Source organism: Colletotrichum orchidophilum (assembly GCF_001831195.1).
Source record: "Colletotrichum orchidophilum strain IMI 309357 chromosome Unknown Scaffold_73.1, whole genome shotgun sequence".
Lineage (NCBI taxonomy): Eukaryota > Fungi > Ascomycota > Sordariomycetes > Glomerellales > Glomerellaceae > Colletotrichum > Colletotrichum orchidophilum.
The window spans coordinates 34,174-57,544 of NW_019173029.1; the positions used below are offsets into that span (position 1 = coordinate 34,174).

Consider the following 23,371-nt stretch of genomic DNA (forward strand, 5'->3'; position numbering starts at 1 on the left):
CCATCTTGACGCAGCTGTTATCTCTCATCAACTCAGGCAGCGTTCTCGGCCTGGCTTTGGGAGAACATACTCAGTGTGGAGACTCGGCCGATATCATGCTATGGAGAGACTTTGTGCGAATGCGCACTAATTGGCCATACCGTTTGATTTGACTGAAGCCTTTGAGGCATGGGTTGCTCATCTTGGAAGAAGTTTGGGCCAGCTTGGATGGTATAAGTGCTGTGAATTGCTCTGATGATCTCACTTCATATGAGGGACACTACCATTGGGTCGATTTCATGTAGGAAAAAGGACTAGAGAAAATGCTGGGCTAGAGCTACAGCTACAACGAGTATGATGTTGGGCTCGATGGTATATTTCCTGTAGCTAAACCCTCGATACAATGATGCGGAAATTCCACTACGCGCCGGCGTCAGTACGAGGAAAGCCAAAAGAGAAGCACGAAAAGAGGTTCGGGGAAGGCTTCGAGATGGGAGGGACATGGGTACATTGGAAAGGAAAGTCGTCTAAGCGTGCCGATATGTGATGAAGGCAACCAACGAGAGCATCACAGGCACCGACTCCGTGTCTTTACAGAAACCCATCGATTTGGATTGCAGTCCAACCTGAAGACATCTTCTGGGACAGCTGATGTGGAGAACACATTTTACGCAACGAAACATTCGAATCCTGAGTTGGTCAATACTACTGCTCCCAACACGGCTGTCCAAGATGTTGCGGGCGCCTTGTTCTTGATCGAAGGTCTATTAAACCGCCAGTTGATGCCGTATTCTCATGAAACCTTTACGCTCTGGATGATATGCAATCATCAGTCGGCCAACGATGGTCTCGATGAGCTCGGAACCGGCCAACACGACAAGGATTTGTTTGACGCCATGATTAGTTCCCTCGGCGCCGTCCCCGGCCGTGAAAGTGGCTTTATCGAGGTACTCTGCTGGTATGCGCTGGGGGTACACTCCATGGCTGGAACTTTCGAGCTTGTCGGGATATACAAGCTTGGTGGATGCTAAGTGAGCTCGCTAGTCCGGACAACCCCAACGACTGTCATGGGCGTGTGTTGTTCAACACCCTGGTTGGAAAAACAGAGCAGAAAGGATTGACTGCCGTAATATCCACAAAGAACGGGCGTCAGTTTGAGAAGTATTGTGTCTCGACCGTTCCCCTATGAGTACTTTCTGCTCAACTTGATTACTTGAGATGCCGACGACAAATCCAAGGAACTGTCTGTCAGACGTGACCTCTTTGCCCCCGCTCTCGCCACTCAGCATGGGCACGAACCGGGATGGTTCTCAATTGCGAATAGTTACAGAACGTCACCGTGGTGCTTCGCCCTTTCAGATCACAACGGCACTAATGATAAAAACCCTAGAAACTTTTGCATCGGATTTGGTTACAGTTCGCATCATATTGGTCAGCAGTCTTCATCCGAGACGATTGCAATTCTTTTTCAAACAACATCAAGCCCGCAGCCGAGGTGGCAGGGCACATCACAACGACTGGGCGGACCACAGTCTTGCCAAGGGTACATGAAGTTGCTGGGGCCCTAAGTCAATGTCGATATGGCTCAAGGAGCTTCAGAGACCAGGAGGCCGAGTTCATTTTGCGAATGCCGATGTTTCATTGATGGGGCAATTGAGCGAGGGACATCTGTTGGACGGGAAGTTGGGGACATTGCTTGCGGAATACAATGTCGCCGCTAAACTGTAGTGGTCAAAACACTGCTGTACAAAGAGAGTTTTGAGAATTGAGTGATTACGAATGAGATTACCAGTCTATCCCGACGGTTCTGGGACCGGATATTTCCAAGCCATCCAGGCAATCCAAACTTGGATAGCCCCAAGACCAATGCTGATTATTCCGACAAGTATGGATATGAATAGAGCGACAAGGGCAACGTAGAGCGCACTGCCTTCGTTGCTTTGTCGATGCAGCCAGCGCTCGAACTTGTTCCTTGGAGGCCTACTCGTAATCATATCTTGTAGGATGGAGAGACGCTCTGCCCAGTATACATACTTGAAGTCTTCAGGGGGACTATGGAATAATATATATCCTTCATACTCGGCACATTCACGGTCGAAGGCGCCCCGACGCTTCCCGATGAGATCATCGAGTATGTCGGCTGATTTCCTATCAATAGACTGGAATAGGATAGACTGAAGCGAGTGCAAGGTCTCTACGAGAAGTTGAGGTGGCAGGTTGCCGCTGGCGAGTTGTTAGCTTCGTATGCCAAAGAGCAGCAGTGCTTTTCGCGTGCCTCTTCAAACTTTCCTCCATGTGTTGACCCAACGGTTGCTGCTCATCTCTAGCCTTTTCCAATTGTGCCTTCAAGAACCCTACATGATGGAATAGATAGAGAGAGTTGCTCTTGGGATCCAGCAAAAGATGCTCAGACAGATTATGTGTGCCTCGAAACTTGATGCCGAATCGATTCCGTAGCTTCCAAGCCTTGAGAGCAGCCTTCTCGTCAACGGCAGCCTCGGCCTTTTCCTGTATACTTGGGTCTTTGCTCATTGGGAAAGATCGCTCCATGAACCCAAGAAAGCTCTCCCCGTGAACCCAAGATATTGGACGAAAGCCACCTAGCGAGTAATCACTTGAATGGTGGTCTCCAGCGTTACAGTCAGCCATGGAAACAAGCTGCACAGAAATGTTTATAAGGCTGTCAATCTTTTCCGTCGACCTGTTGATCCCAAAGCTCGTCTTGACCTTTTTCACGACATCTTCTTTGGTCATAGCAGGGTGGGTCTTGATGAGACTAGTCATCAGGATCACCTCTCTTTCGGATAAGGGTTTGGCATCTTCTGGATCTATATTGACGATGAAGTCTGTTTCGTTTCTTAGTAGATCATCGTATAGAGAGAAGAAGGCTGGAACATCGTCTGCTTTCCCGAAAAGGTGACGAGAAAGCTCGATCTTCTCTGGTGACAGGTGACTTCTCATTTTGCAATAGGATGGGATACCGAGGGAACAGAGAGGCATGTGGAAGGAAACACGTCGGAAAGAGATACGGAGGAGGAGAAGGGGAAGAAGGGGAAGAAAGGAAAGAAGTCAGAGGAGGAGGGGGAATAAGGTGTGATGCGCGTAATTCTGCCTCGGATGACGGATAAGTGCATCTAAAGCCGTGGAAATATGGTTGCCATTGGATGGGGAGGAGGGTTCTCGCCGGCTCGCTGTTTACCCCTAGGAGGGAAGTTATTGGGCAACGCACCTGCGCTGCGACATGCATGCATAACCGCCGACGACCAAGGCAATGCGAACCGGATTCAATGCCACCAGGATTGTCTCCGCTCCAAATGTCGAATCGTTGGTATTTTCTCCTTTCCGCGGCCCGGACCGTCGACTTTCATCCCTTCCCCTGATCTTTCGTCCGGAAGACGAGTCGCTCGTTTCCTCGTCTCCACGGCGCTTCATCCTAACGATACCCGTAACAGAGAAAGCCCATCCAGCGCCTCCATTGTGAGTTGGCCTCTGTAGTCATATGCGGAGATGTATACTAACATTGTGTGTGGAAGATTGTCCTGAGAAGATACAATAACGTGATTTCCGCGTTGTATGTCGTTGGAATGAATTCTTCTGCTCGTCGACAGGATGCGAAAGCATACAACATCCCGGGCAAGAGCGATAAAAAGATATGGCCATTGCTACCAGTATGCTCTGATCTCTGGACAGAAGACCAGTACAGAGAGCGGTTCAGGTTTGTGGCCGAGGAATTGAAAAGGGCCGTCGATGAAAGTGATGAATTAAGCAAGCGAGCGCGGTTCATTGACTATGAGTTGTGGATGGTGGGATCAACACAGAAAAAAGCCACACCTTCTATCCTGATCAAGTGTAAGGAGACTGACGTCGGTGGCCTCAAGTCGTTATTCGACAGGACAGCAGCAAGCCGGCTATCTTGCCGCAGAGATACCAAATGGCTGCAGCTCCTCAAGGAATCTCCGCCTTCGAAGCCACCTTTCCGACTGTTTTTCGTTGCATCTCATGACAACCCGACAACATTAGCTATCGGAGCGGGCACTGCTTACATCGCTGTAGATGCTGCCCCTGCAACGATGTGTGGAGCTTTGGTAACGAATGGTGAGCTGAGGGCAACAATTGGCCTGACGCTCGAGGTCAATGGAGAGGATCGTCTCTTGACGGTCGACCACATATTCAATGACCCTTATTCGCTGTGGGATGAATACGAGCGCGAACGTCATTGGAACATGCGAATCGAAGCAGAAAGGGAAGCGGGTACAGACAGTTCAGACTACTCAACTCCCATCACCTTATGGGAATACGATGACGATGAATCTGAGATCGAGAGTGTCGATAGCTCGAACAACGACGATTCAAGTACCGCTTCCGAATATCTAGGGTGGCCATTGAATTCGAGACCGCACTCAGGTGATGCGGACATCGGCGATATGTCTCATAATAGGCTCTTTTCATATGCCGACACAGTCCCGATATCACTGTCGGTTAGCGATCCTACATGGAACGAGCCCGCTTCTGTCCCACCCCTGGATTGGATATGCCTCAAACCCGAGGTCGTTGACTTGGGCTTGAGGCGCTGCAATTATGTTGTGCCCCCTGGCGCGGCTCCTTCCGACGCATTTATGATTCAAATGGTGGCTAGCGAACCCCGACAGCTCGTGATACCTGTCTACTTGGCTTCTGGCATTCTGGGAACAAGGTCTGGAAGACTAATCAGCCGGCCCAGCTACGTGGGATCCTCACCGGGACAAGATCTTTGTGAAGTCTGGACCATGTTCTTTGATGATTCGAGAGGTACGTTGTGGTATGCCACATTCAGAGCTAGGAAAAGCTGACTGACTACGTATGCTTAGGCGTTGTGCGCGGCGAGTCCGGCTCCATCGTAGTTGATCAAGAGACTCCTGCAGCCTGTGGTCATGTCATTGGAAGAGATCTTTTTGGGCATGCACGAATTGTTCCGCTGGTAAATACGATCAATCAGATCAAGGAGAGATTCGGGAGCAGATTTGGGCCGCCTGCCGTAGTCAAGCTTCCATTGCAGCCAACCGAAGGCAGACCGGCACCTCCAAGACCCGTGCTTCCCTGGGAAGATTTGAAGGAATTTGGCGTTCTTCGTTATGACGACAGCGCTGGTGGGTACACCGCTCGGATTGGCATCCAAGCGAACGTGAGGGGATTCTGGGAAGAAAATGACAAATGGTCGATCTTCCTCAGTGGTGCCTTCTCATGTGCCTGCAGCTTTACTCTTACGCCATATCTGCCCGGACAGTCGCTTGAGTTTGCCCGAGCGGATACTGGGCAGACTCAAAACGTCCAAAACTTTGCGATATCGATTTCGGCTTGCGTAGCGGGCAAAGAAGACGAACGAATCGGCCTTGTCCAGAGATTGAGAGGCCAAGAGAGCGGCCCCTTGGGTAAGGTGCAGCTTGACCCAGGACAAGGATCCCGAGTTACCGCTGAAGGTCCCGGCTCCATGATGGAACACACCTTCGAAAGAGTACTCTTTACAAGGAACACGCCCTCTACCGCTGATCAATACTTCCAACTCGTCATTGAGCTCTGGGCCAATGTGGGCGAGGAGACGACACCAAGCTACGTCAAGGTCGCGGCTTATAAGTCGGCAAAGCTCACAGTGCTAAATACTCAGAACCCCTTCCAGAGTGGGAGTAGGAGTGGGAGTGGGAGGCGTTCCTCGATTGACGCTGTGCATGAAACTGGGTATGCAAACCTTGCAGCGAGAGGCCGAGAGTGGGCCTCAAACAATCACCAGGTATGATGTATGATTTCCAGAGTATATAGTTCATGTCCAGAAAGAAGGTGATTCCTAAGAGCCCGTTTCCAAAGGGCTCTTTGATGAATGAAAATGTGCATATCGAGTGTACTGTAGTCAACTTCACCCAGAAGAAGCAGCTGATCAACACGTTACGCCTGATTGAAAGCCAGGTCTTGTCCAGCAAGGGCGTACTGACAGACAGCAATGTAGCTTAGGCACGATAAGGTGTGTGCTGTTCCAGGACTGAAGTTGCTTACTGATGACACGACTCAATAGCCAACGCATTTCCCAGCCGTAGACACTTTGACTTTAATATGTATTTTTATTAATAACAGAGGCGATTTTCTCATCAAGATGAACCCTACTTTGTTGTACATTAACTGGGCTGCAGGCCGCCTTCTTTGGACAGCTGCTAGGCCTTGCTTTCTTATCTTTGTCTATACCCTTTCGTTGAGTCTTCGTTATGTCCAACGATCTATTGGGCTCAGTTCCGAGACTCCACGTCTACCCATCCAACGCCGTCACCCCTTTTTAACACCTAGGCTCTTTTTCTTTGTTTATTTAAGCATGCCGTCGAAGGCGGGAATGAGGGTCTGTGCAAGCCAGAAGGAGAAGACCAGCTTGGGGCCAGTCATGAGGAGCTAGGTAAATAAAAGATTAGCAATGGATCGAGATGGGTGGAAGGGGGGCCGGGTAATCTTACCTTGGGAACCAAACCCTTGAAGAAAGCGGTGGCACCCTCGTTCTTCATCATGTTGGAGATAATTTTGAAACCACTCTCGGGATTCTCAAAGTTACGGTTCTGGATACGGGTCTTGATAACATCGAGGGGAGCGGAGACGAGGAGGGAGGCGGAGGCACCGGCGATGGAAGCGATGAAGTTCTGGAACCACGAGGCCTTGTTGTAGTCTTCAAGCTTGAAAAGGTACTCTTTCGTGAAGGCGGAACCACCGAACAGCTGTTAGGAGACACATGTGAGTCAATGACATAAATCTGAGCTTGACAAAAAGATGCGCTTACAGCGAAGGAACCAGGAGCGTTGCGGGCGGCAGTCCAGCCCCAACCTCTGTACAGGCCGAAGCCCTCGTCGGCGACGATTCTGAAGACGCCACGGCCGCGGAACGCCTCGGGGTTTGTCTGTCTCTTGATCTTGAGAACGTCGAGGGGAAGGAGGACGATCTCTCCGATACCGATCAAACTATAGTCACGTGCGTCAGGATACAAAAAGTCCCCGCGGATTCGGTCTCCGACATGCGCGCAAAAAAAAAAAAAAGACTCACCTGCCGGCGGTGGAGTGCATGATAGCCTTGCCGGTCTTCTTGCCGAAAGCGCGCTCAAAGTCCTCGCCGTAGTTCTTGGCCAAAAAGTCCCTGGCAATGGGCTGACCGCCATACTTGTATATTCTCTGGAGGACCTTGTAGCCGGCAGCGTATCCTAGACCGGGGAAGAGCGAAACGAACTTGCGGCCCGCTGTCGCGGTAGCCGTGTCCTTGAAGATGACCTTGTTGAGCTGTTCGGCGCCGGAGATCTTGATTCGGAAACGTGTCAGCCTTCTCAGACGCCATCTATCGCTGGAGCTTGGGGAAGGTAGGGGGAGCTCGGTTGGCGTACCTTGGTCTGGTTGCTCATCAAGCGCTTCGCGATGGTGTCGACCTAAGCTTCTTGTTAGCTTCTCGTCCGGGCCGTTTACTAACCATAGCTCGTCATAGCACTTACGGGGTGGAAGACGGCTAATTCAGCGATACCAGCGGAGCCTGCGAAATGTCAGCGCACCGAGGTTCATGCGCGGGCGCAAAATGAGCAGCATACCGGAGCCCAGGAGTCGTGCGGTGTTCGACTCCTTCTCCCGTCCAGTGCTAGCAGTCGGAGACATCTTGATAGGAATCTGCGTTGAAGTGCGGAGGGTAACTGAGTTATTCCCAATTGAGCAAGAACAAGAAAAAGCGAGATCCAGAAGGTCGGATTGTCGTCAGGTCGTGGGGGGGACTGATATCAGGAGCACACTCGACGAGTACGTAGAGGAGTATGGTTCCAAGATTTGCAGTCGAAAGCCGGGAAATTTTTATTCAACCACTTTGGACCGAACTCGCAGCTTAACTTTTGCTGACCCTGTAGCGACAGGGCACCCTTGGCCGCCGAGCACCGGGGAGTGGAGCCTAGCACCGCAGGGATCGGTTCGCCGCGCCGAAGCAACAGCTACCTACCGACCGGTACGCTCGTTCCGACCGTTCTCGACGACCCATCGGGCTGAATTCCGGCTCGGTTTGTGTACGGAGTATTTGGATTGACTTGGCCGCCTTTTACAGATGTCCGTCCATTCAAAGTCATCACCTGTCCTGACCGCTGCATCCCGGTTCGCTGTCTACAGAGAGGCAACCCCCAACTTCAGCATCTGCAGTAAGATTCTTTGCGATGTTGACACGCCGTTGCTAAAAATGACGGCGCTTCGTTTTGATTTTTGGGTATCTGTCATCCTTTTCCCCCTCCCAATTTTGACCCGTCCGCCAATAGCGCGTTGCATTTGGGGATCGTGACGGGACTCGAGGCGCCTTGTACGGTTCTATGCCCCATGCTAATAGTCTCTGAACACTCCCACTAGTTCGTCCAGTCTCATGACATGAGCAAGAAGTTTGCTCTGCAACTCCAGATACTTGCTGTACTTGTTGTAATGCTCCGCAGTCATGACCTCTTCCTCCTTGCCCTTCACGTCCCTTCTCTCGACGAACGACAGAATATTGCGTTCCCGATACCGATGCACGTCTAGGTTTTGAAGGCATCGAAGCATTGCTTTGTAATAGTCGTCGACCAGCTGTGCCTCAGTCCTCTCAATGTCGAAGAACCAAAAGAACATAGTTCGCGTCGCTGTTCGACTGGCATCTCTCGGTACCTCCTGAACATCAACGAAGCCGGCCATCTGCATGGCAAGCATTTTGCCTTGGACCTCTCCTTTCTTCATCAGAGCGAGAGAGGGGAGCATCTTTTCGTCCAATTTGCCCTTCTCTCGCATTATCCGAGTCAGACGCAGTCCATGACGACCAAATGACTGTTCGATGACAGCGTCCACCTCTGTCTGTTTGAATCCATCAATCAATGGTTTAAAGTCGACGGTCCACTGCCCTCGACCCTGACTGCCACAGTGCCGCAGGAAGCCTTGTCGGCTCTCAGATAGTAGCAGCAAATGTTGCCGCATTTGGTCGATCCGACTGGCGCCCGATACAGGCCCATCCTCGAATTTGACTTTGGTCTCGCGGGAACCGGAAGCTGTCCGTGGCCCCTCGTCTTCGGAATCATCCGACTCTGCCCTCCTTACGCCATTCATATTGGGACGAGATGAAACCCTCGGGGCCGTTGGGCCTTCATCATAAGAATCGTCAGAATCGTACATGGGTTGGCTTGGCGTAGCTCTGACCTTCTCGGCGCTGCGAAAGTCGATCTGGTCTGCAGAAGCCTTGCCAACTCCATGAGAGACATCAATGGAGTCATCGAGATTTTCGAGAATTTCCAGACTGGTCACAGTGACTTGGCGTGAGTTCGAGCCTGGACCATCACCGTCATTATCGGAGTCGATTCTTGGGTCCAATTGACAGCGGGGAACCTGTTGCGTCAGCAGCCGTAATGCCGTGTGATATACGAGGCCAGTGACTTCTCCAAAAGCATCAGCCGCGTACTGGGCGAGCTTCTGGTTTCGCAGCTCTACGAGGCACTTCTCAGTGTTAACTCTGAGAACGATGTGGGACTAGACATTGTGATTAGCCAGGCAAGGGACTGAACTTTTGCAGATTAAGACTTACGTCAAGCTCAGGTACATCCTCATCCCAGTCTGCAGATTGTCTTCGTCCTTTGCCATTTGCAAGCTTCCTCCGCTTGGTCGGAAACATACCACCTCGTCCGACTTGTCGCTTCAACTTCTTGCTCTCCTCGCGTGCCTCTCGGAGTCTTTTCGAAACCTCTGTCTGCATGAGTTCTTTGTTCCGCGCCGTCGCTCGCTCGCCAGGGGCTGTCTTGGTGACCTCCTCTTCGATTTCTCGGTAAACGTCTTCGGGGTTTCTGAACGTCTTAGGTCCGACCTGATCGACGATTTCCGCCACGATCAAACGGTTCAAAACAGAATGGAGCTCCTGAGATGAATGCGCCAACCCATGCCCATTGGCCTTTGGCTTAGAACCGTTACCATTGACATGACCGTTTGTCGCATGATCACCGTTGAGGCCCGCCCCGTTTCTCCCCTCGAAAGCCTGTAAAAGATCTGATACTCGGGCGTGGCCGAGCTGCATAATCGTTTGTACAACCTCCTGCTCTGCGGAGCCGTATTCGGTGCCGACCATCTCAATTATCTTTCCAGCTCGGATAATGTTATAACAGCCATCGGGATTCGCTTCGTAGGTGCCGATCTTGTTATTGGAGTCGGACTGGTGGTAAATGAGGCTTTGCTGGACGAGGAGGGCTAGGCCATGTCGCAACTGCCGCGGAGTAAGGCTCGTGGTCTGGATAAGTTGAGCAATGGTGGACCTGCCCTTGCTGAATAACACGGCCAGGATTCGCTGGAAGAAGAGGAATTGTCAGTATGGTCTAACGGTATATAATGTCTAGGAGGCGCGATTGTGCTGCGCCGTCTGAGACTTGGAGATCATGGATAAAACCTACTGCAGGTAGCTCGCCACATATGTCGTTGACAAGATGAGCGCAAAGCTCCGCGCCATGCTTGGTCTGGTGTAGGGAGTTAGAAGAAATGCCAATCCAGCTTGATCAGCGTGATGCGAAACCTACCACCAGCATCGCGAAACTTGGATTCAGGAATCAATCGACTCTAGAGATCCTCTCAATATCCCTAGAGCTGCCACACTAGCTACCGAGAAGTCATTGAAATAATACAGTACCGGTGCTGGGTATTGGACAAAGCACTTGACCACAGATGATTTTGTCGCAGTGAGTGTCGCGTTCAAGTGGTGGAGGGACTTAAATAAAAGTATGGAACTTTTTTTTCTGAGCGGCGGGCCACCTAAGGCGGGGTGGGGGACAAAGTCGATGGAAAGCGCCGAGTCACCGACAGAGTCATGGAGCTGCAGGTGGATGGAAGCCGTGCCTAGAACCTCTCTGAGTCTGAGGTACCAAAACTTAGGTAAGAATGGATCTCCGACGGGTGGAGCCACATATATTCACACGTCAACTGCTTTAGGGATGACGGGAGCTTACTGTGGCTTGACACAACAGCCACTAAGGCAGCCTCGACCATGGCGGAGACCAGTTATTCTGCGATTCATCACTCTGATTACCTAAGGCGTGCTACGGGCGATGGAGGAAGCAGGGTGGAGATTCGGCCCCGGTACCAGGTAATCAGCCGACCTTTCATTGGAGGCTCGGAAACAAGGCAGTTTTTAATCACGTGATAGTACGAGTGACCCGTAGCTAACCTCGTTCGATGGATCGAAAATTGGTCGGGATTGAACGAGGCACTTTCTTGTCGAAGCTCCGACGAATTGAGCGTCACGAAACTGGATCTGCCAATTGTCGGCAACCGCATCATCGCAATGATCTCTAGACCGTCCCTCGCGAGGTCTGCGCAGCAGGCTCTCCGCAACTCGAGCTGTGCTCGCACAATCTCGGGTCGCCGGTTCGCCAGCGCTGCTGCTGGCTCCGGTGCCTTTGAGACCGCCGACGTTGGTGGTGTCAAGGTTGCTGCCAGTGACTCCCAGGGCCCTACGACCAAGTTGGCCATCGTGGCAAAGGCCGGTACCAGATACCAGCCTCTTCCCGGTCTGGCCGCTGGTCTCGAGTCCTTCGCCTTCAAGGTACGATGCGACGCCTGTTTTTAACCCTTGGGACCTACCGGGTATGGGCATTGCGCTGACACGGTTTTCAACGAGTAGAACACGACAAAACGCTCTGGTTTGCGCATTGTTCGCGAGTCTGAACTTCTCGGCAGCCAATTGACCTCATACCACACCCGTGAAGCCCTTGTTCTCGAGGCTAGCTTTTTCCGCGATGACCTTCCCTACTTCACGGAACTCCTCGCCGAGGTTGTCTCGCAGACCAAGTACACTAGTGAGACTCTCACACAAGTATGAACATGTGGCATGGTCGATTAACCGTCTATGTAGCCCACGAGTTCCACGAGGAGGTACAGCCTGTCCTCCGCTTGAAGCAGTCTGGCACCAGCGCTGCCGCTCTTGCCCTTGACTCCGCCCACTCCGTTGCTTTCCACTCCGGCCTCGGCTCTCCCTCCAACCTGACGCCCTCGATCCCCATCCAGCCCTATCTCAGCGAGTACGCCGTTTCCGAGTTCGCCCAGGCTGCCTTCGCCAAGCCCAACATCGCACTGGTTGCCGACGGTGCATCCGCCGCGAACGTCAGCAAGTGGGCCGAGCAGTTCTTCAAGTCGGTTCCCTCTGCCTCCTCCGGCAAGCTTGCTCTGAACACCACCGCCACCAAGTACCACGGTGGTGAGCAGCGTACCTACAGCCCCTCCGGCAACGCCTTTGTCATCGCCTTCCCCGGTGCCTCGAACGGCCAGGTTTCTCCCGAGCTTGCCGTGCTCGCGGCTCTGCTGGGCGGCAAGTCCAACATCAAGTGGTCCACTGGCTTCAGCTTGATCAACAAGGCTGTTGGTGTTGTTCCTGGCCTGTCCGCCTCAACCGTCAACCTCTCATACTCTGACGCCAGCCTCCTGACTGTCCAGCTTGCTGGCTCGGCTTCCGCTGTTCGCGGTGCTGCCCAGGAGACCGTCAAGGCTCTGAAGAGCATCGCCGAGGGTGCCGTTAGCAAGGAGGACCTGACCAAGGCTATTGCCAAGGCCAAGTTTGACGCTCTTGAGGCTTCGGAGAAGCGTAGCGGTAGCATTCTCCTCGCCGGATCCAGCCTTGTCCACAACGGCAAGGCTGTTGACGCTACCGAGGCCATCAAGTCTATCGAGTCTGTTACAGCTGAGAAGCTCAAGGCGGTAAGTACATGTATTTTTCCAACATTTTTGAAAGAAGAACCATGCGCTGACTGTTACATCATAGGCAACGAAGACGATCCTGGAGGGTAAGGCCAGCGTTGCGGCGGTGGGTGACCTTTTTGCTCTGCCGTACGCTGAGGAGCTTGGCCTTCGGGTATAAATGGGGATTAAGCCCTGTCTTATAGCGGTCGATGAACCGTGTATCAACAGTCAAGCATTTGCGGTAGATTGGGGAAATGTATCCTTTGTGAACATATGTAGTAGAATTTTCTTGTGTCTGCCTAGCTTGCCTAATTCCCACGGATGAAATTGTTTTGTCAAGTTACTGATACGTGATTTGCTCGCAACCATACGCCTGTGCACTCCACTTCAACCTGTAGAAATAACAGGGCCTCTCGTCGCTCCTCAAGTGAAAGATCGTGGGCCCGTCTAGAGGGACGTGGAAGCAAGTTTGGAGAGTCGGCTTCCTAGGACGATCCAACTTCAAAACCATATATATACAGACCTGCAAGTGCGTTTATTGTGAAAATTGAAACTGCCCTTTGCCTTCCCAAGCGCAACGTCCCAAAACTGTTGAATATCGCATATTTCTCCGCCCAAGGTCACAGCAACCACCGGTACACCAGGCGTCTTGATGTAACCTAGCACCAAGGATGCGACGGCTACATGGACCCAGCTGATTGGTCTTGGGGCCTGGCCAAAAGCTCATCGGCTGCGGGTGTATCTGAAAGACTTCCAGGTTCTCTTTGCGAAGCCATGGTAAAGAATTTTGAAGATACCCCAAGTAAGTTACCCAAGGTATCCTAGTTCTGTGGCTGGCACATTGGAGGTCATTGCTTCAAAGAGGTAATTGAAGCTCATAATGGCAGTTGCCCAAGCACACAGCCAATGGCAGGAGAGAGTGAGGTAAGAGGGCGCAATGATAAAATACACTGAACATTGACTGAGAGCTGCTCGAAACACTGCATGGACATGTAAGTGAGGGGACAACGTAGAGCACGGCCCCTCAGCGAGGTTTTGAGCGGTAAGGTACCTGTGTTTGGTACCTCATGTTAAGGCCTGCCCACCAGACAACCATGCCTGCTTGGAGAGCAGCTCGGTTGACGAGTTAGGGACTGCAGCAATGGAAAGAGAATGAGGTAATTGTGCCAGTGCGAACCCCAAAAACCAGACCTTACTTTACCACTTACTTACCTAGCTCAGGAGTGTATCTGTAGCACAGGACGACATGAGGCAGCCTAAGGAGATGTCTCGTGCCTTTAATAAACCGCCTTGATTATAGTGGATTGGCTCGAGGGGCTTAAACGGCCCAGGGGCCACTCATCTCTAAGGTAGACATCCCCTGAGAGCACTACCTTATCCATACCCGAACCCGCACCCGCACCACGCCCTTTTCTTGCTAGTCCCCGTCCAAAGTGCAGGGCGCAGGGTACACCACACTAAGGTACCTACCTTGGAGGGCAGGTCCACGGGAGAGGAAGGTACCCGGAGTTAAGCACATCCAATCCACACTGAGCACCCAAGCCCCAGTATGGGACTGCTGGTGCCAGTTGCTGCTGAACACTGCTGGAGGGAAAACAAAGCCTCACCTCACCTCACCTCAACCTCCACACCCAATCCCAACTCCCTCCACGTCCTCGCCCTTTTTGTGCCCACGATCGACGCTGGCCTCTTGTGTCTGCTTCTTCCCCCCCACCCCCAACCCTCCGCTCGGAGTTGCCCAATTGCGACGCAATTTGAGCAGTTCCTTCTCAACAAGGACTATATCTGGGGAAGCCTTTCGTTTCTCTCCCCTTTTTGCTGGGCCTTATTCAGCCCTCTCTGCAGAACCTCTTGGCCAGGTGAGACACACAGCCATCCTCCTTTCTAATCTTCGCATCCGCTTCTCCAGCCCTAGTGTCCGGACATAACGACGTCGACTTCTTTCTTTGCGCTGCCTTCCACATTGCATCGCTCTTTCCCTTGTTTCATCTTTGCTGCTTTGCTCATCGTCGTTGCCCAGCAAATGCCAAGCTGCGACTTGAAGCTATCTGTCCTTCAGACTGCTTCTTCCCCGCCGTTGGACCCTTGAAGGCTAACCGTGGTCAACATTGTTGTTACTGCAGGTGAATCTGCTCAGAACTGTAGGGCCCGCTGTGGCCTCACTGTCTGAACATCTCGACGACCAACGGTCAACGACGACTGGTCGATTCTCGAACCCGACGAACCGATATATCCTCCGATTCCCGTCGCAAGGTGTGTAGTACCACTGATTCATAGACTCTTCACCTCACACTCAGCGGAGTGATTTCCGATCATCATCAGACGCTTGTGCTTGGCACGTTCATCCCTTTCCAATCGAATCCTAACTTTTCGCACCGAACCACTCGCTCTTTGATGCTCAAAAATAAAAATCAGGCATGGGCTGACTCTTCCTTGCAGGGAACTGGAGGTCATTGGTAGCCAAGGTGGCACTGTTGTCGAAAGAACCCTACTTGAACTGCCTCGTCAACCCAAGGCTACAAGATGGTTGCTCCTAAGAAACCTCAGAGCGAAATCTCGAACAACGGCAACAAGCCCAACAACATGTCCTATAACAAGAGAGATTCGGTCATGGGTGGTAAGGCCGACGGAAAGGGCCCAAATGGCACGCCTTTTCTTTACCCCCAACCGCCACCTACAACAATGCTAACTATGATGCAGGCGCTCGATCTGGGTTCAGAACCGATACCGCTATATCCAACAACCGGCCCGGCACCGAGCGAACTCTGCAACCATGGGTTCCCGACTCGAACGATGGCATTGACGGTAGTTTGGAGAAGCCATCTGGCAGTGGAGGAGCTTGGGATCAGTTCGCCGAAAACGAGCGTCTCTTCGGCCTCAAGACCGACTACGATGAGAACATCTACACAACCACCATAGATAAAAGCCACCCGCAATATCGGGATCGCATGGCCGCTGCAGAGCGCAAGGCTCGCGAGATCGAGCGAAGCTTGGCCACTACGGCACACGTAGCGGAGGAGCGTGTCATGGACTATGTTACTGGCGGTGGTGATGATAAGGGCGGGGATGAGGAAGACAAGTAAGTCTCTTTTTGTTGTCTTGAGCTTGAAGCCGCCAAAGCTAACATTTATTTCCAGGTATAGCGGAGTCCGCCGTCAGGACTTCCCACCTTTGTTGAGCCGCGAAAACAAGTACACGCCTCCTGCCAAGCGAGCACCCGCTTCGAATGCGACCGTCGTCGGCGCTCCGATTGACCCCGCGATTATCTCGTCGCAGCTGAGGGCCCCCGCGAAGAAGCAGACCACAGTGAAACCAGAGGATGCCAAGCTTTTGAGCCAGCTGGTCAACAAGGGCAGTGCTGCCCAATCTGCTGAGGCGCCCAAAGCCGCCGACCCCAAGCCTGCTGCTCCTGCCACGAAGGCTACCCCGAAGCAAGAGCCGAGCAAGCAGGCCGAGACCAAGCCAGCAGAGACGAAGCAGACCGTTGCCGCAAAGTCCGGCGATGCCAAGGCTACTGAGAAGTCAACTACCCAAACCCGCCCCTCCGCAGCTACAAGCCGAACGATCTCTCCCCAGGTCAAAGATGGCGCTCAGGGCGCTCCAAGTGCCGCCTTGACTGTCGAAGTTGACGTTTTGAAGTCGTTCAGAACATTCGCCAGCCAGCAGCGGCAGAATGCTGAAAAAGTTCGGAGCAGCAAGGCAAAGGCTGACAAGGAAGTCAAGTTGACAGAGCTGAAGAAATTCGCCGATACCTTCAAACTGTCGACTCCCGTTCCTACTGACCTGATTTCCATCATCGCCAAGGATCCCGATAAACAAAAGGAGATTCAGGCAAAGGCACTTCAGAACGCGGAAGATGTTGCTCGCACCAAGACGACACCCACTCTTAAGGGCAAGGATGCTTCATCAAAGGAGGGTGCAGGGAAGCCTGCTGATACTCCTACCACTCAAGCTGCCGTCGAGACAAGGAACACTGCGCGCCCAGCGCCAGCCAATACTATTTCACCCTCCAATGTGCCGAACCGTCATCCCAACGCTCGCCAGTCTTACGCCAGTCCGCAGTATCACGCCCAAGCGTACAGGAACGACAGATCAGGCCAACACATGGCGCAACAGAGCCGCCAGCCCTTGGCCCAGCGCCTGCGCAACGTGGAGCAGCAGAAGATGTCGCAACCGCCCAACCAGCACGTCGGTGGTGGCCCCGATATGCGCATGCCGCCAACCGGCCCAGCGAACAACGCGGAGGCTTTTCGGCGCGCCGGCGGTGTCCCAAGCCACCTTGGCGGGAAGCTCAACCCCAACAGCCACGAGTTCAGACCAAACCCTTTCGCAACATCCTTCAACCCGAACGGACACCCCAGCGCAGGTTCTAGTCCTCGTTCTGCTGCTGCCAACAACGCTCCGGAGACTACTTCGACCCCAGCATCAGCTGGACAGCTGATCCGTCGGAAGACAAAGGCAGTCGATGTAAAGAAGTGTTATATCCTGGCCCACGTCAAGACGTTCACGCCGCCTCAGGGTCGAAACTGGGATGACAACGATGGTCTGAGACCCTCATACGACACCCCGCCCACCTGGAGACAGGTTTCGGACAATGAGAAGCCCGATTCCACTATGCTCATAACTTCCAAGGAGTTCTTGGAGCGCCAGTCATTCGCGGCATCGACAATTGCCACCCCGAACCATACCCACGTTGTGCCCAACGCCCACCAGCATCAGCTCCCCTTCCATTTGCAGCAACCTGCTCACGCCATGGGCCCGCGTCAGTCACCGCACATACCGCCCATGCCCATACAAAATCAACATGGACATGTGCCTCATACACCGTACCAGAACATGGATGACCACCGGATGATGCACTCCAACTCGGCCCAGTCATTCGCTTCTCCACGGATGGCACAGGTACCAATCGCTTATAATACGCCGGCCATGAGCTCGGCGGGTCAGGTGCCTTACAACCAGCCGATGATGCAGCCTTACGGTGGGCCGGGTACACCTCAGATGGGTGGCTACCGGAACTTCTCCAACAACCATCAATACATGCCGCAGCAGCCTGGCGGTCCCATGGGGGCACCCATGATGCCTCAATTCATCAACCCTCAGGGCATGGTACCGGCGCCCGGACAGATGCCCATGTTTGCTGGGAACCACGCCCAGTTCATGCCTCCAAATGGCGCCCCGCCTCAGCCTATCCCGGGAGCCAACGGCTATCCTAGCCCAGGACGCCCGTCAGCGCCGATGATGGTTCATCAAGGCTCTCAACAAGGCCAACCCGTGTATGGCATGAGCCCCAACGTGCCGTACCAGCAGCCTGCGTACACTCCGCAGCAACCCGGCGGTCAGGGTAAGATGGTACTCGGCGGTCGCTACCAATAAACTGCTAACACCTCAGCTTAGTTGGCAATGTGCGCGGTTACAATAGTCCTGGACCTCAGCACTTCGGGACGAGTCCTTCTCAGATTCATCAATACGGAGCGCAGCACCGCAGTGGAAGCAACAATTATGGAGCCAAACCATTCAATAACCATGGGCAGCATCAGGGCTCTCAACAGATTCCCTCGGCACCTGCCAATGGGCCCGGACACGCTCCTGGGGTTTCGGAAGAAGCTAAATGAGAGCTCAATGAAACGACCAAGGCATACCGATAACGCCATGAAAAGCTGCCTCAACATGTCTCAGTATCCAGGCCCCTTCAGCGTTGATGTATAACTACTTGATCCGCGGAGCTTGGGATGGATGCTGCAAATTTGGATGTGCCAGTCCTCCATGAAGTAGTCCATGGAAACCTCTTAAGCAGCCGACAAGGGAATATTTCCAAGACGGCTAGCATTCGGAGTAGGCCAGTCACCGAGGCGGAGGTCAGAGTTGGACTTGCTGTACGTAATGGGTGTTGTTGAACATGGAAATTACGTGTTGGTGAGCTTGTGGCTGGGAGAGCTAGTCCGACAGGTTCAGGTGACGCAGGGGTCTACTGCGATGATGCGTCAAGGAGGACGGCTGTCAAGCCTTGCAAGCGGATCACGGCAGAGTATCAAGGGGGATGTGAGTACGCCAGTCATGTGTGAAGGCTGGGTACATCGCAGTAGCTACCTTAGGTAGAGCTAGTGACGAGGAAAACAGCATAGGAGTTGAGAAGCATAGGCCAAAAGCCATCTATCAATAGGTGGCTCCAAATGACAAAACGTTACTTCAACTGCCAGGTTGGATTGCACGTGATTGGACAATAGAGCTTGCGGGTCTCTCTGACGGCTAGTCTTTGGCGTAATGAGTGATTTGCTCCGACCAGGGACGTATAACGTAGAAACCCGTGAGTGGCAATAACCAAAGGGAGAAGAAGGCCAAAAACCCCTAGTGTTGTAGAATATCTCAGACGGCACAGTCGGCACCATGACACGCTAAAAGGGGAAGATTGGAATTGGAACAGGAACATGATCGTGTGTGGTCGGGCTGCAACCTTGATCTCAGGCAAGGCCTATTCGTTCATGTTGTTCCCGTAGTTGAAAGAATATTCTTAGGCAGAAAGTGGGAGGCGGATGACGGGAGAGGTCAGATCAGCGGCGCCAGTTCCCGTGCTACATGGCTATTTGTCGATGACCGAAAGGCACCCTATGCAATTGAATTTAATTCCTAGATTGAATTTGTAGGTGCAGAGTATGATCGGTGGAAAGATGATCGGAGCATAGGCTGCAGACTACCTTACGGCGCCTCCTTCTTCGATTAGGGCCCGCCCGACCTATGCATTTCCGACTGGCGGCTGTTTGAGGTGGGATGGCAGGACGCATTCTCATTCGTGGCGGTTGCACGATGCATGCCATTTGGCGGCGCATGTCGCATGTTTCGAGAACCCCTGCTTTCTCCTCAAGTATCCGTAGTTTTTCCCCTTTTCCTGGCTCAGTCTGGGGTCTGGACGTTTGAAAACTTTTTTTTCTGCCAAGTCACGTCACAGTCGGTTCCGGGGATGGCTTGGGTGGAGTAGGCGCTGGAGCGGGGGAGGCGCGGGAGGCACGGGAGGCACACCGGAGAGGAATAGGTACTGAACACTAGATGGAATGAAGTCGGGTGGACCCTCTTTAGATCGACGACTCAAGGTACTCCCACGCTCCCCAGTGGCACATACGCACTTTGCGCATTTTCAATGTGCAACCAAGCACACGCGCCACAACTGTGCTGCTGTCTCGTGCCCATGTTGCTGAGATGTGTTTGATTCTCTCTCGGTACACCGCACAGCTTGGACTGTTCTTGTCTTTATTGTGTTTGTCGCGACCTGTCATAAGATGGGGTGAGTTGGGAGGCGGGGCAAGCTACCTTACCTAGGTAGCAAGGTGGTAGGTAGCCCGCCTGCTTGAGTACCTAGGTAAACTGGTTGTGCCAATCAGTGAGCCCCAGCGTCGTAGCGACAGTCAGGGACGCGGGCCGTTTGATTGGACGCGGTCTGGATGCGAGGAGGAAAGGCGCTCCCCCCTTCCATACAAGCAGCCAAGGTTGGGTTTGCGGCCCTTGCGCTTCACATCTTTACCGCGCAACTACCGCTGTGGCCTGCCATTCGTGCATCCTTTTTGAGCCAATGACAGACCTGGATGAACACTGCGTCTCTTTTTGGATCGTCCAGGGTCTGTTCATCCCACCTTTTTCACTACGTCCCACCCTGCTCGGCCACCACATCCGCACATCAGAGACAAGACAAACGCACTTCTGTCGCCCAAAAGTGGCCCGCGGAGTGGACATGTACCTCGCCGACACACCCGCATCGTACCGAGAACAGGCAATGAGCGCCGTGTGACTTAGTACCTTGTCTTAGTCGGTTCGGCCAAATGGGGGATTGGAGGTAACACTCGCGAGACCGGGGTCGTGGACCCGCAAGGCGGCAGCAGGCGGGTTGAACAAAGGTGCAAGGGGCACCAGACAGGAATCCGGCGCTGCTCCTGGGCGCAACTCGGGGGCTCTCGAGTTTCCTCAGATGGAGCCGTTGTTGGACAGGAAGAAAGGGGATGGAGAAGCCGAGAGTTGCGCCAGGACGTTGGGTCGTGGGAAAAGAATCCAGAGGGAGAAGAAAAGGGAGGATATCAACCAAACGCGCTTCATGCTGGACCTACACTACGTTGAAGGGATGCTCAAGGGCCCCCCCTCCATCTATCAGCATCCGAGCTGCGGTTGAGAAACTATTAGGTAGCTATACTAGCTGGTTGGAGGCATCCAACATGGGGACCTGAGGTATCTCGATGTAGACCTGCTGGATGACGATGAAGAAAAGAAGAGTGCATGCGACAGGGTAGGGGTTGTTTTGCGGCGCGAGAGAAGCACACCCCGCGACCGCTAGCCAGGCCGCATGGCTACCTCACCTCACTCCCATGGATCAGAATGCAGACTATGACTGCAACTGGATGGGAAGGAAGAGAGCCGCTCTTTCACCCTGGTCTCCCCTCAGGTCCGTCCGTACCTTCCTGCCCGAGATGGGCCGCCCGTGGTGTGGTTTGTTCGACGATAAAGAGCCCGTGACGGCCTCCCGCCTTCTTCAACCTCTCGTTTCTTCCGCACCTGACTTTCATTCGTAGCTCGATCCGAGTTCTGGGACCTGCTTTTCCCTTTTCATCTCTACAAATTCCCTTTTTGTTGCTCACCTCGCCTGTGTTGTTGTGTCATCCACGCTCTTGACTGCTACAGACTCAACCCAACTTGGCCTACTTCCTTCCCCATTTACACGTGGAGAACCAGTAGCCTCACTGCCGTTCCTTCCTTCCTGCCACTTCGAAATCTGCAACGGTTACGTATTCGCCGATATTTTTTTTTTCCGACTACCGACCAGCCTCATTGTTGGACGTTGAACGCATTCCTTCCACCTTCTATTGCCAAGTCATCCGACTTTTTTTTGTGTTTCTCGAGCCGGCTCGACTCCCAAGATCACCTTCAGATAAAGACAAGTGAAGACACCCCGTTTCACTCACCTTGACTTGACCGACTCACCTTCTTCATTCACCCACAACACAATAACAATCCCAACCTCAGGATCAACAAATCCGCACACATCTCAAGACGAGGAGCAAATACACTCTTTGACTTTACAAAAAAACATCCACAGTTCTATTCAAAAAATCCATCAAGCTTTTTTGTCCCCCTGGGAAGAGAAGCCAAAGAGAGAATCCCCCATCCTCACAAAACCACCTCATTTCAGACCAAATTCTTCCAACACCAGAAGACAACATGAAGACCACCTTCGTTTCCGCGATTGTGCTGCTTGCCGGCCAAGCCGCGGCCCATATGGCCATCACCTACCCGCCGCCTCTGCGATCCAAGGACAACCCCTTCGCCGCCAACGACATCGACTACAGTATCACCAGCCCTCTGAGTGCTTCTGGCAGCGATTTCCCCTGCAAGGGCACCTTGAACCTTCTTGGAACCGCGGAGGCTTCTCCAGTTGCTACTTGGCAGGCCGGCCAGCAGTACAACATGACCATCTCTGGCGGTGCCAACCACAATGGCGGTAGTTGCCAGGCTTCCCTCTCCTTCGACAGCGGCAAGACCTTCACTGTCATCCACAGCTACATCGGTAACTGCCCCGTTGCTGGCACCTCGTCTCTCAAGTTCACCTTGCCTGCCGACACCCCCTCCGCCAAGGACGCCCTCTTCGCCTGGACCTGGTTCAACAACGTCGGTAACCGAGAGTTGTACGCTCATCCTACCCTCCTGATATTTCCCGTGGGCTTTACTAATCTTCTTTCACAGCTACATGAACTGCGCCGTCATCACCATCACCGGTGGAGGTGGCAGCGCTTCCACCCCCTTCAGCAGCCGTCCCCAGATCTTCAAGGCCAATATCGCCAACGGCTGCAGCACTGTAGAGGGATCCGACGTCCTATTCCCCAACCCCGGCCCACCTGAGGATGTCACCAACGCCGGCACGAAGACGGCAGCCCCCGTTGGCACCTGCGACGTCGCAGTCGGTGGTGGCAGCTCTGGAGGTGGTGGTAGCAGCTCCCCAAGCAGCTCGGCCAACGTTGTCGCCCCTAATCCGTCCACCCCGGCCGCTTCTCAAGTTTCTCAGCCGAGCATTCAGTCGACCACTCGTGCTGCTGGAGGTGCATCTTCATCTGCTCAACTGTAAGTGCTTCTCAACCTTGTTGCGCTAGACATACTGACCCCTATCAGCCCTGGCGGTGTCTTCATCACAGTCCCGCCTTCTAGCAACTCTGCTGTTGCCTCACCTGCTCAGCCAACCACACTCGCAACCGTCAGCATTCCTGCCTCATCCAGCGAAGAGTGCACCGAAGGATCTTCGGCACCCACCGCTGTGCCTGCTCCCACTTCGGCAGTCATCCCCCCCGCTGCCCCTTCTGCTGCCCCTTCTGCTGCTCCTTCTGCCGCCCCTTCCGCCGCTCCGTCTGCTATTCCCTCTCCCGGCGCTGGAACTGGTGATGCCGCCGACGGCTCCATGACCCCGGGCAAAGCTTGCACCCCTGAGGGTCAGTGGAACTGCGTTTCCGGCACTTATTTCCAGCGTTGTGCCTCTGGTCAATGGTCGGTGCTCATGAGTATGGCTCCTGGCACCAAATGCCAGTCTGGCACAACCGAGGTTCTGGTCTGGCAGAAAAAGAGAGCCCACGGTCGCCGCTCCCTACGCGCCAGACACCATATCTAAGCCTCGTGGGCCTCTGTAACAACTTTTCTGGCCTTCGGATGTACTGTCGGAAGGTCCACGACATTTTATGACA

At 53.4% G+C, this 23,371-nt stretch overlaps 8 protein-coding genes across 8 annotated transcripts; 5 read left to right on the forward strand and 3 right to left on the reverse strand.

Annotated features, from left to right (window-relative positions):
• Nucleotides 1-382: 382 nt before the first annotated feature.
• CORC01_08510 (lysyl oxidase-like protein 2/3/4) lies at nt 383-1,010 on the forward strand (the record flags this gene model as incomplete). Its single annotated transcript, XM_022620140.1, has 2 exons — nt 383-484; nt 600-1,010. 2 exons carry the CDS (start codon nt 383-385, stop codon nt 1,008-1,010), a joined length of 513 nt encoding a protein of 170 aa, XP_022473294.1.
• Nucleotides 1,011-1,772: 762 nt separating this feature from the next.
• CORC01_08511 (uncharacterized protein) lies at nt 1,773-2,940 on the reverse strand (the record flags this gene model as incomplete). The annotated part of the gene is made up of 2 exons (XM_022620141.1): nt 1,773-2,202; nt 2,255-2,940. 2 exons carry the CDS (start codon nt 2,938-2,940, stop codon nt 1,773-1,775), a joined length of 1,116 nt encoding a protein of 371 aa, XP_022473295.1.
• A 623-nt stretch (nt 2,941-3,563) lies between these two features.
• Nucleotides 3,564-5,961, forward strand: CORC01_08512 (uncharacterized protein; the record flags this gene model as incomplete). Its single annotated transcript, XM_022620142.1, has 3 exons — nt 3,564-4,767; nt 4,827-5,639; nt 5,861-5,961. 3 exons carry the CDS (start codon nt 3,564-3,566, stop codon nt 5,959-5,961), a joined length of 2,118 nt encoding a protein of 705 aa, XP_022473296.1.
• Nucleotides 5,962-6,303: 342 nt separating this feature from the next.
• CORC01_08513 (uncharacterized protein) lies at nt 6,304-7,619 on the reverse strand (the record flags this gene model as incomplete). The annotated part of the gene is made up of 7 exons (XM_022620143.1): nt 6,304-6,387; nt 6,450-6,704; nt 6,767-6,944; nt 7,027-7,274; nt 7,358-7,399; nt 7,463-7,500; nt 7,556-7,619. 7 exons carry the CDS (start codon nt 7,617-7,619, stop codon nt 6,304-6,306), a joined length of 909 nt encoding a protein of 302 aa, XP_022473297.1.
• Nucleotides 7,620-8,318: 699 nt separating this feature from the next.
• CORC01_08514 (RNA polymerase III subunit RPC82) lies at nt 8,319-10,522 on the reverse strand (the record flags this gene model as incomplete). Its single annotated transcript, XM_022620144.1, has 4 exons — nt 8,319-9,482; nt 9,538-10,287; nt 10,391-10,453; nt 10,514-10,522. The coding sequence occupies 4 exons, from the start codon at nt 10,520-10,522 to the stop codon at nt 8,319-8,321; spliced, it is 1,986 nt and encodes a 661-aa protein (XP_022473298.1).
• A 752-nt stretch (nt 10,523-11,274) lies between these two features.
• CORC01_08515 (peptidase M16 inactive domain-containing protein) lies at nt 11,275-12,843 on the forward strand (the record flags this gene model as incomplete). Its single annotated transcript, XM_022620145.1, has 4 exons — nt 11,275-11,535; nt 11,614-11,788; nt 11,845-12,683; nt 12,748-12,843. 4 exons carry the CDS (start codon nt 11,275-11,277, stop codon nt 12,841-12,843), a joined length of 1,371 nt encoding a protein of 456 aa, XP_022473299.1.
• A 2,345-nt stretch (nt 12,844-15,188) lies between these two features.
• Nucleotides 15,189-18,280, forward strand: CORC01_08516 (LsmAD domain-containing protein; the record flags this gene model as incomplete). Its single annotated transcript, XM_022620146.1, has 4 exons — nt 15,189-15,282; nt 15,366-15,744; nt 15,803-18,009; nt 18,063-18,280. 4 exons carry the CDS (start codon nt 15,189-15,191, stop codon nt 18,278-18,280), a joined length of 2,898 nt encoding a protein of 965 aa, XP_022473300.1.
• Nucleotides 18,281-21,863: 3,583 nt separating this feature from the next.
• Nucleotides 21,864-23,298, forward strand: CORC01_08517 (extracellular protein; the record flags this gene model as incomplete). The annotated part of the gene is made up of 3 exons (XM_022620147.1): nt 21,864-22,327; nt 22,386-22,760; nt 22,809-23,298. The coding sequence occupies 3 exons, from the start codon at nt 21,864-21,866 to the stop codon at nt 23,296-23,298; spliced, it is 1,329 nt and encodes a 442-aa protein (XP_022473301.1).
• Between the last annotated feature and the right edge of the window lie 73 nt (nt 23,299-23,371).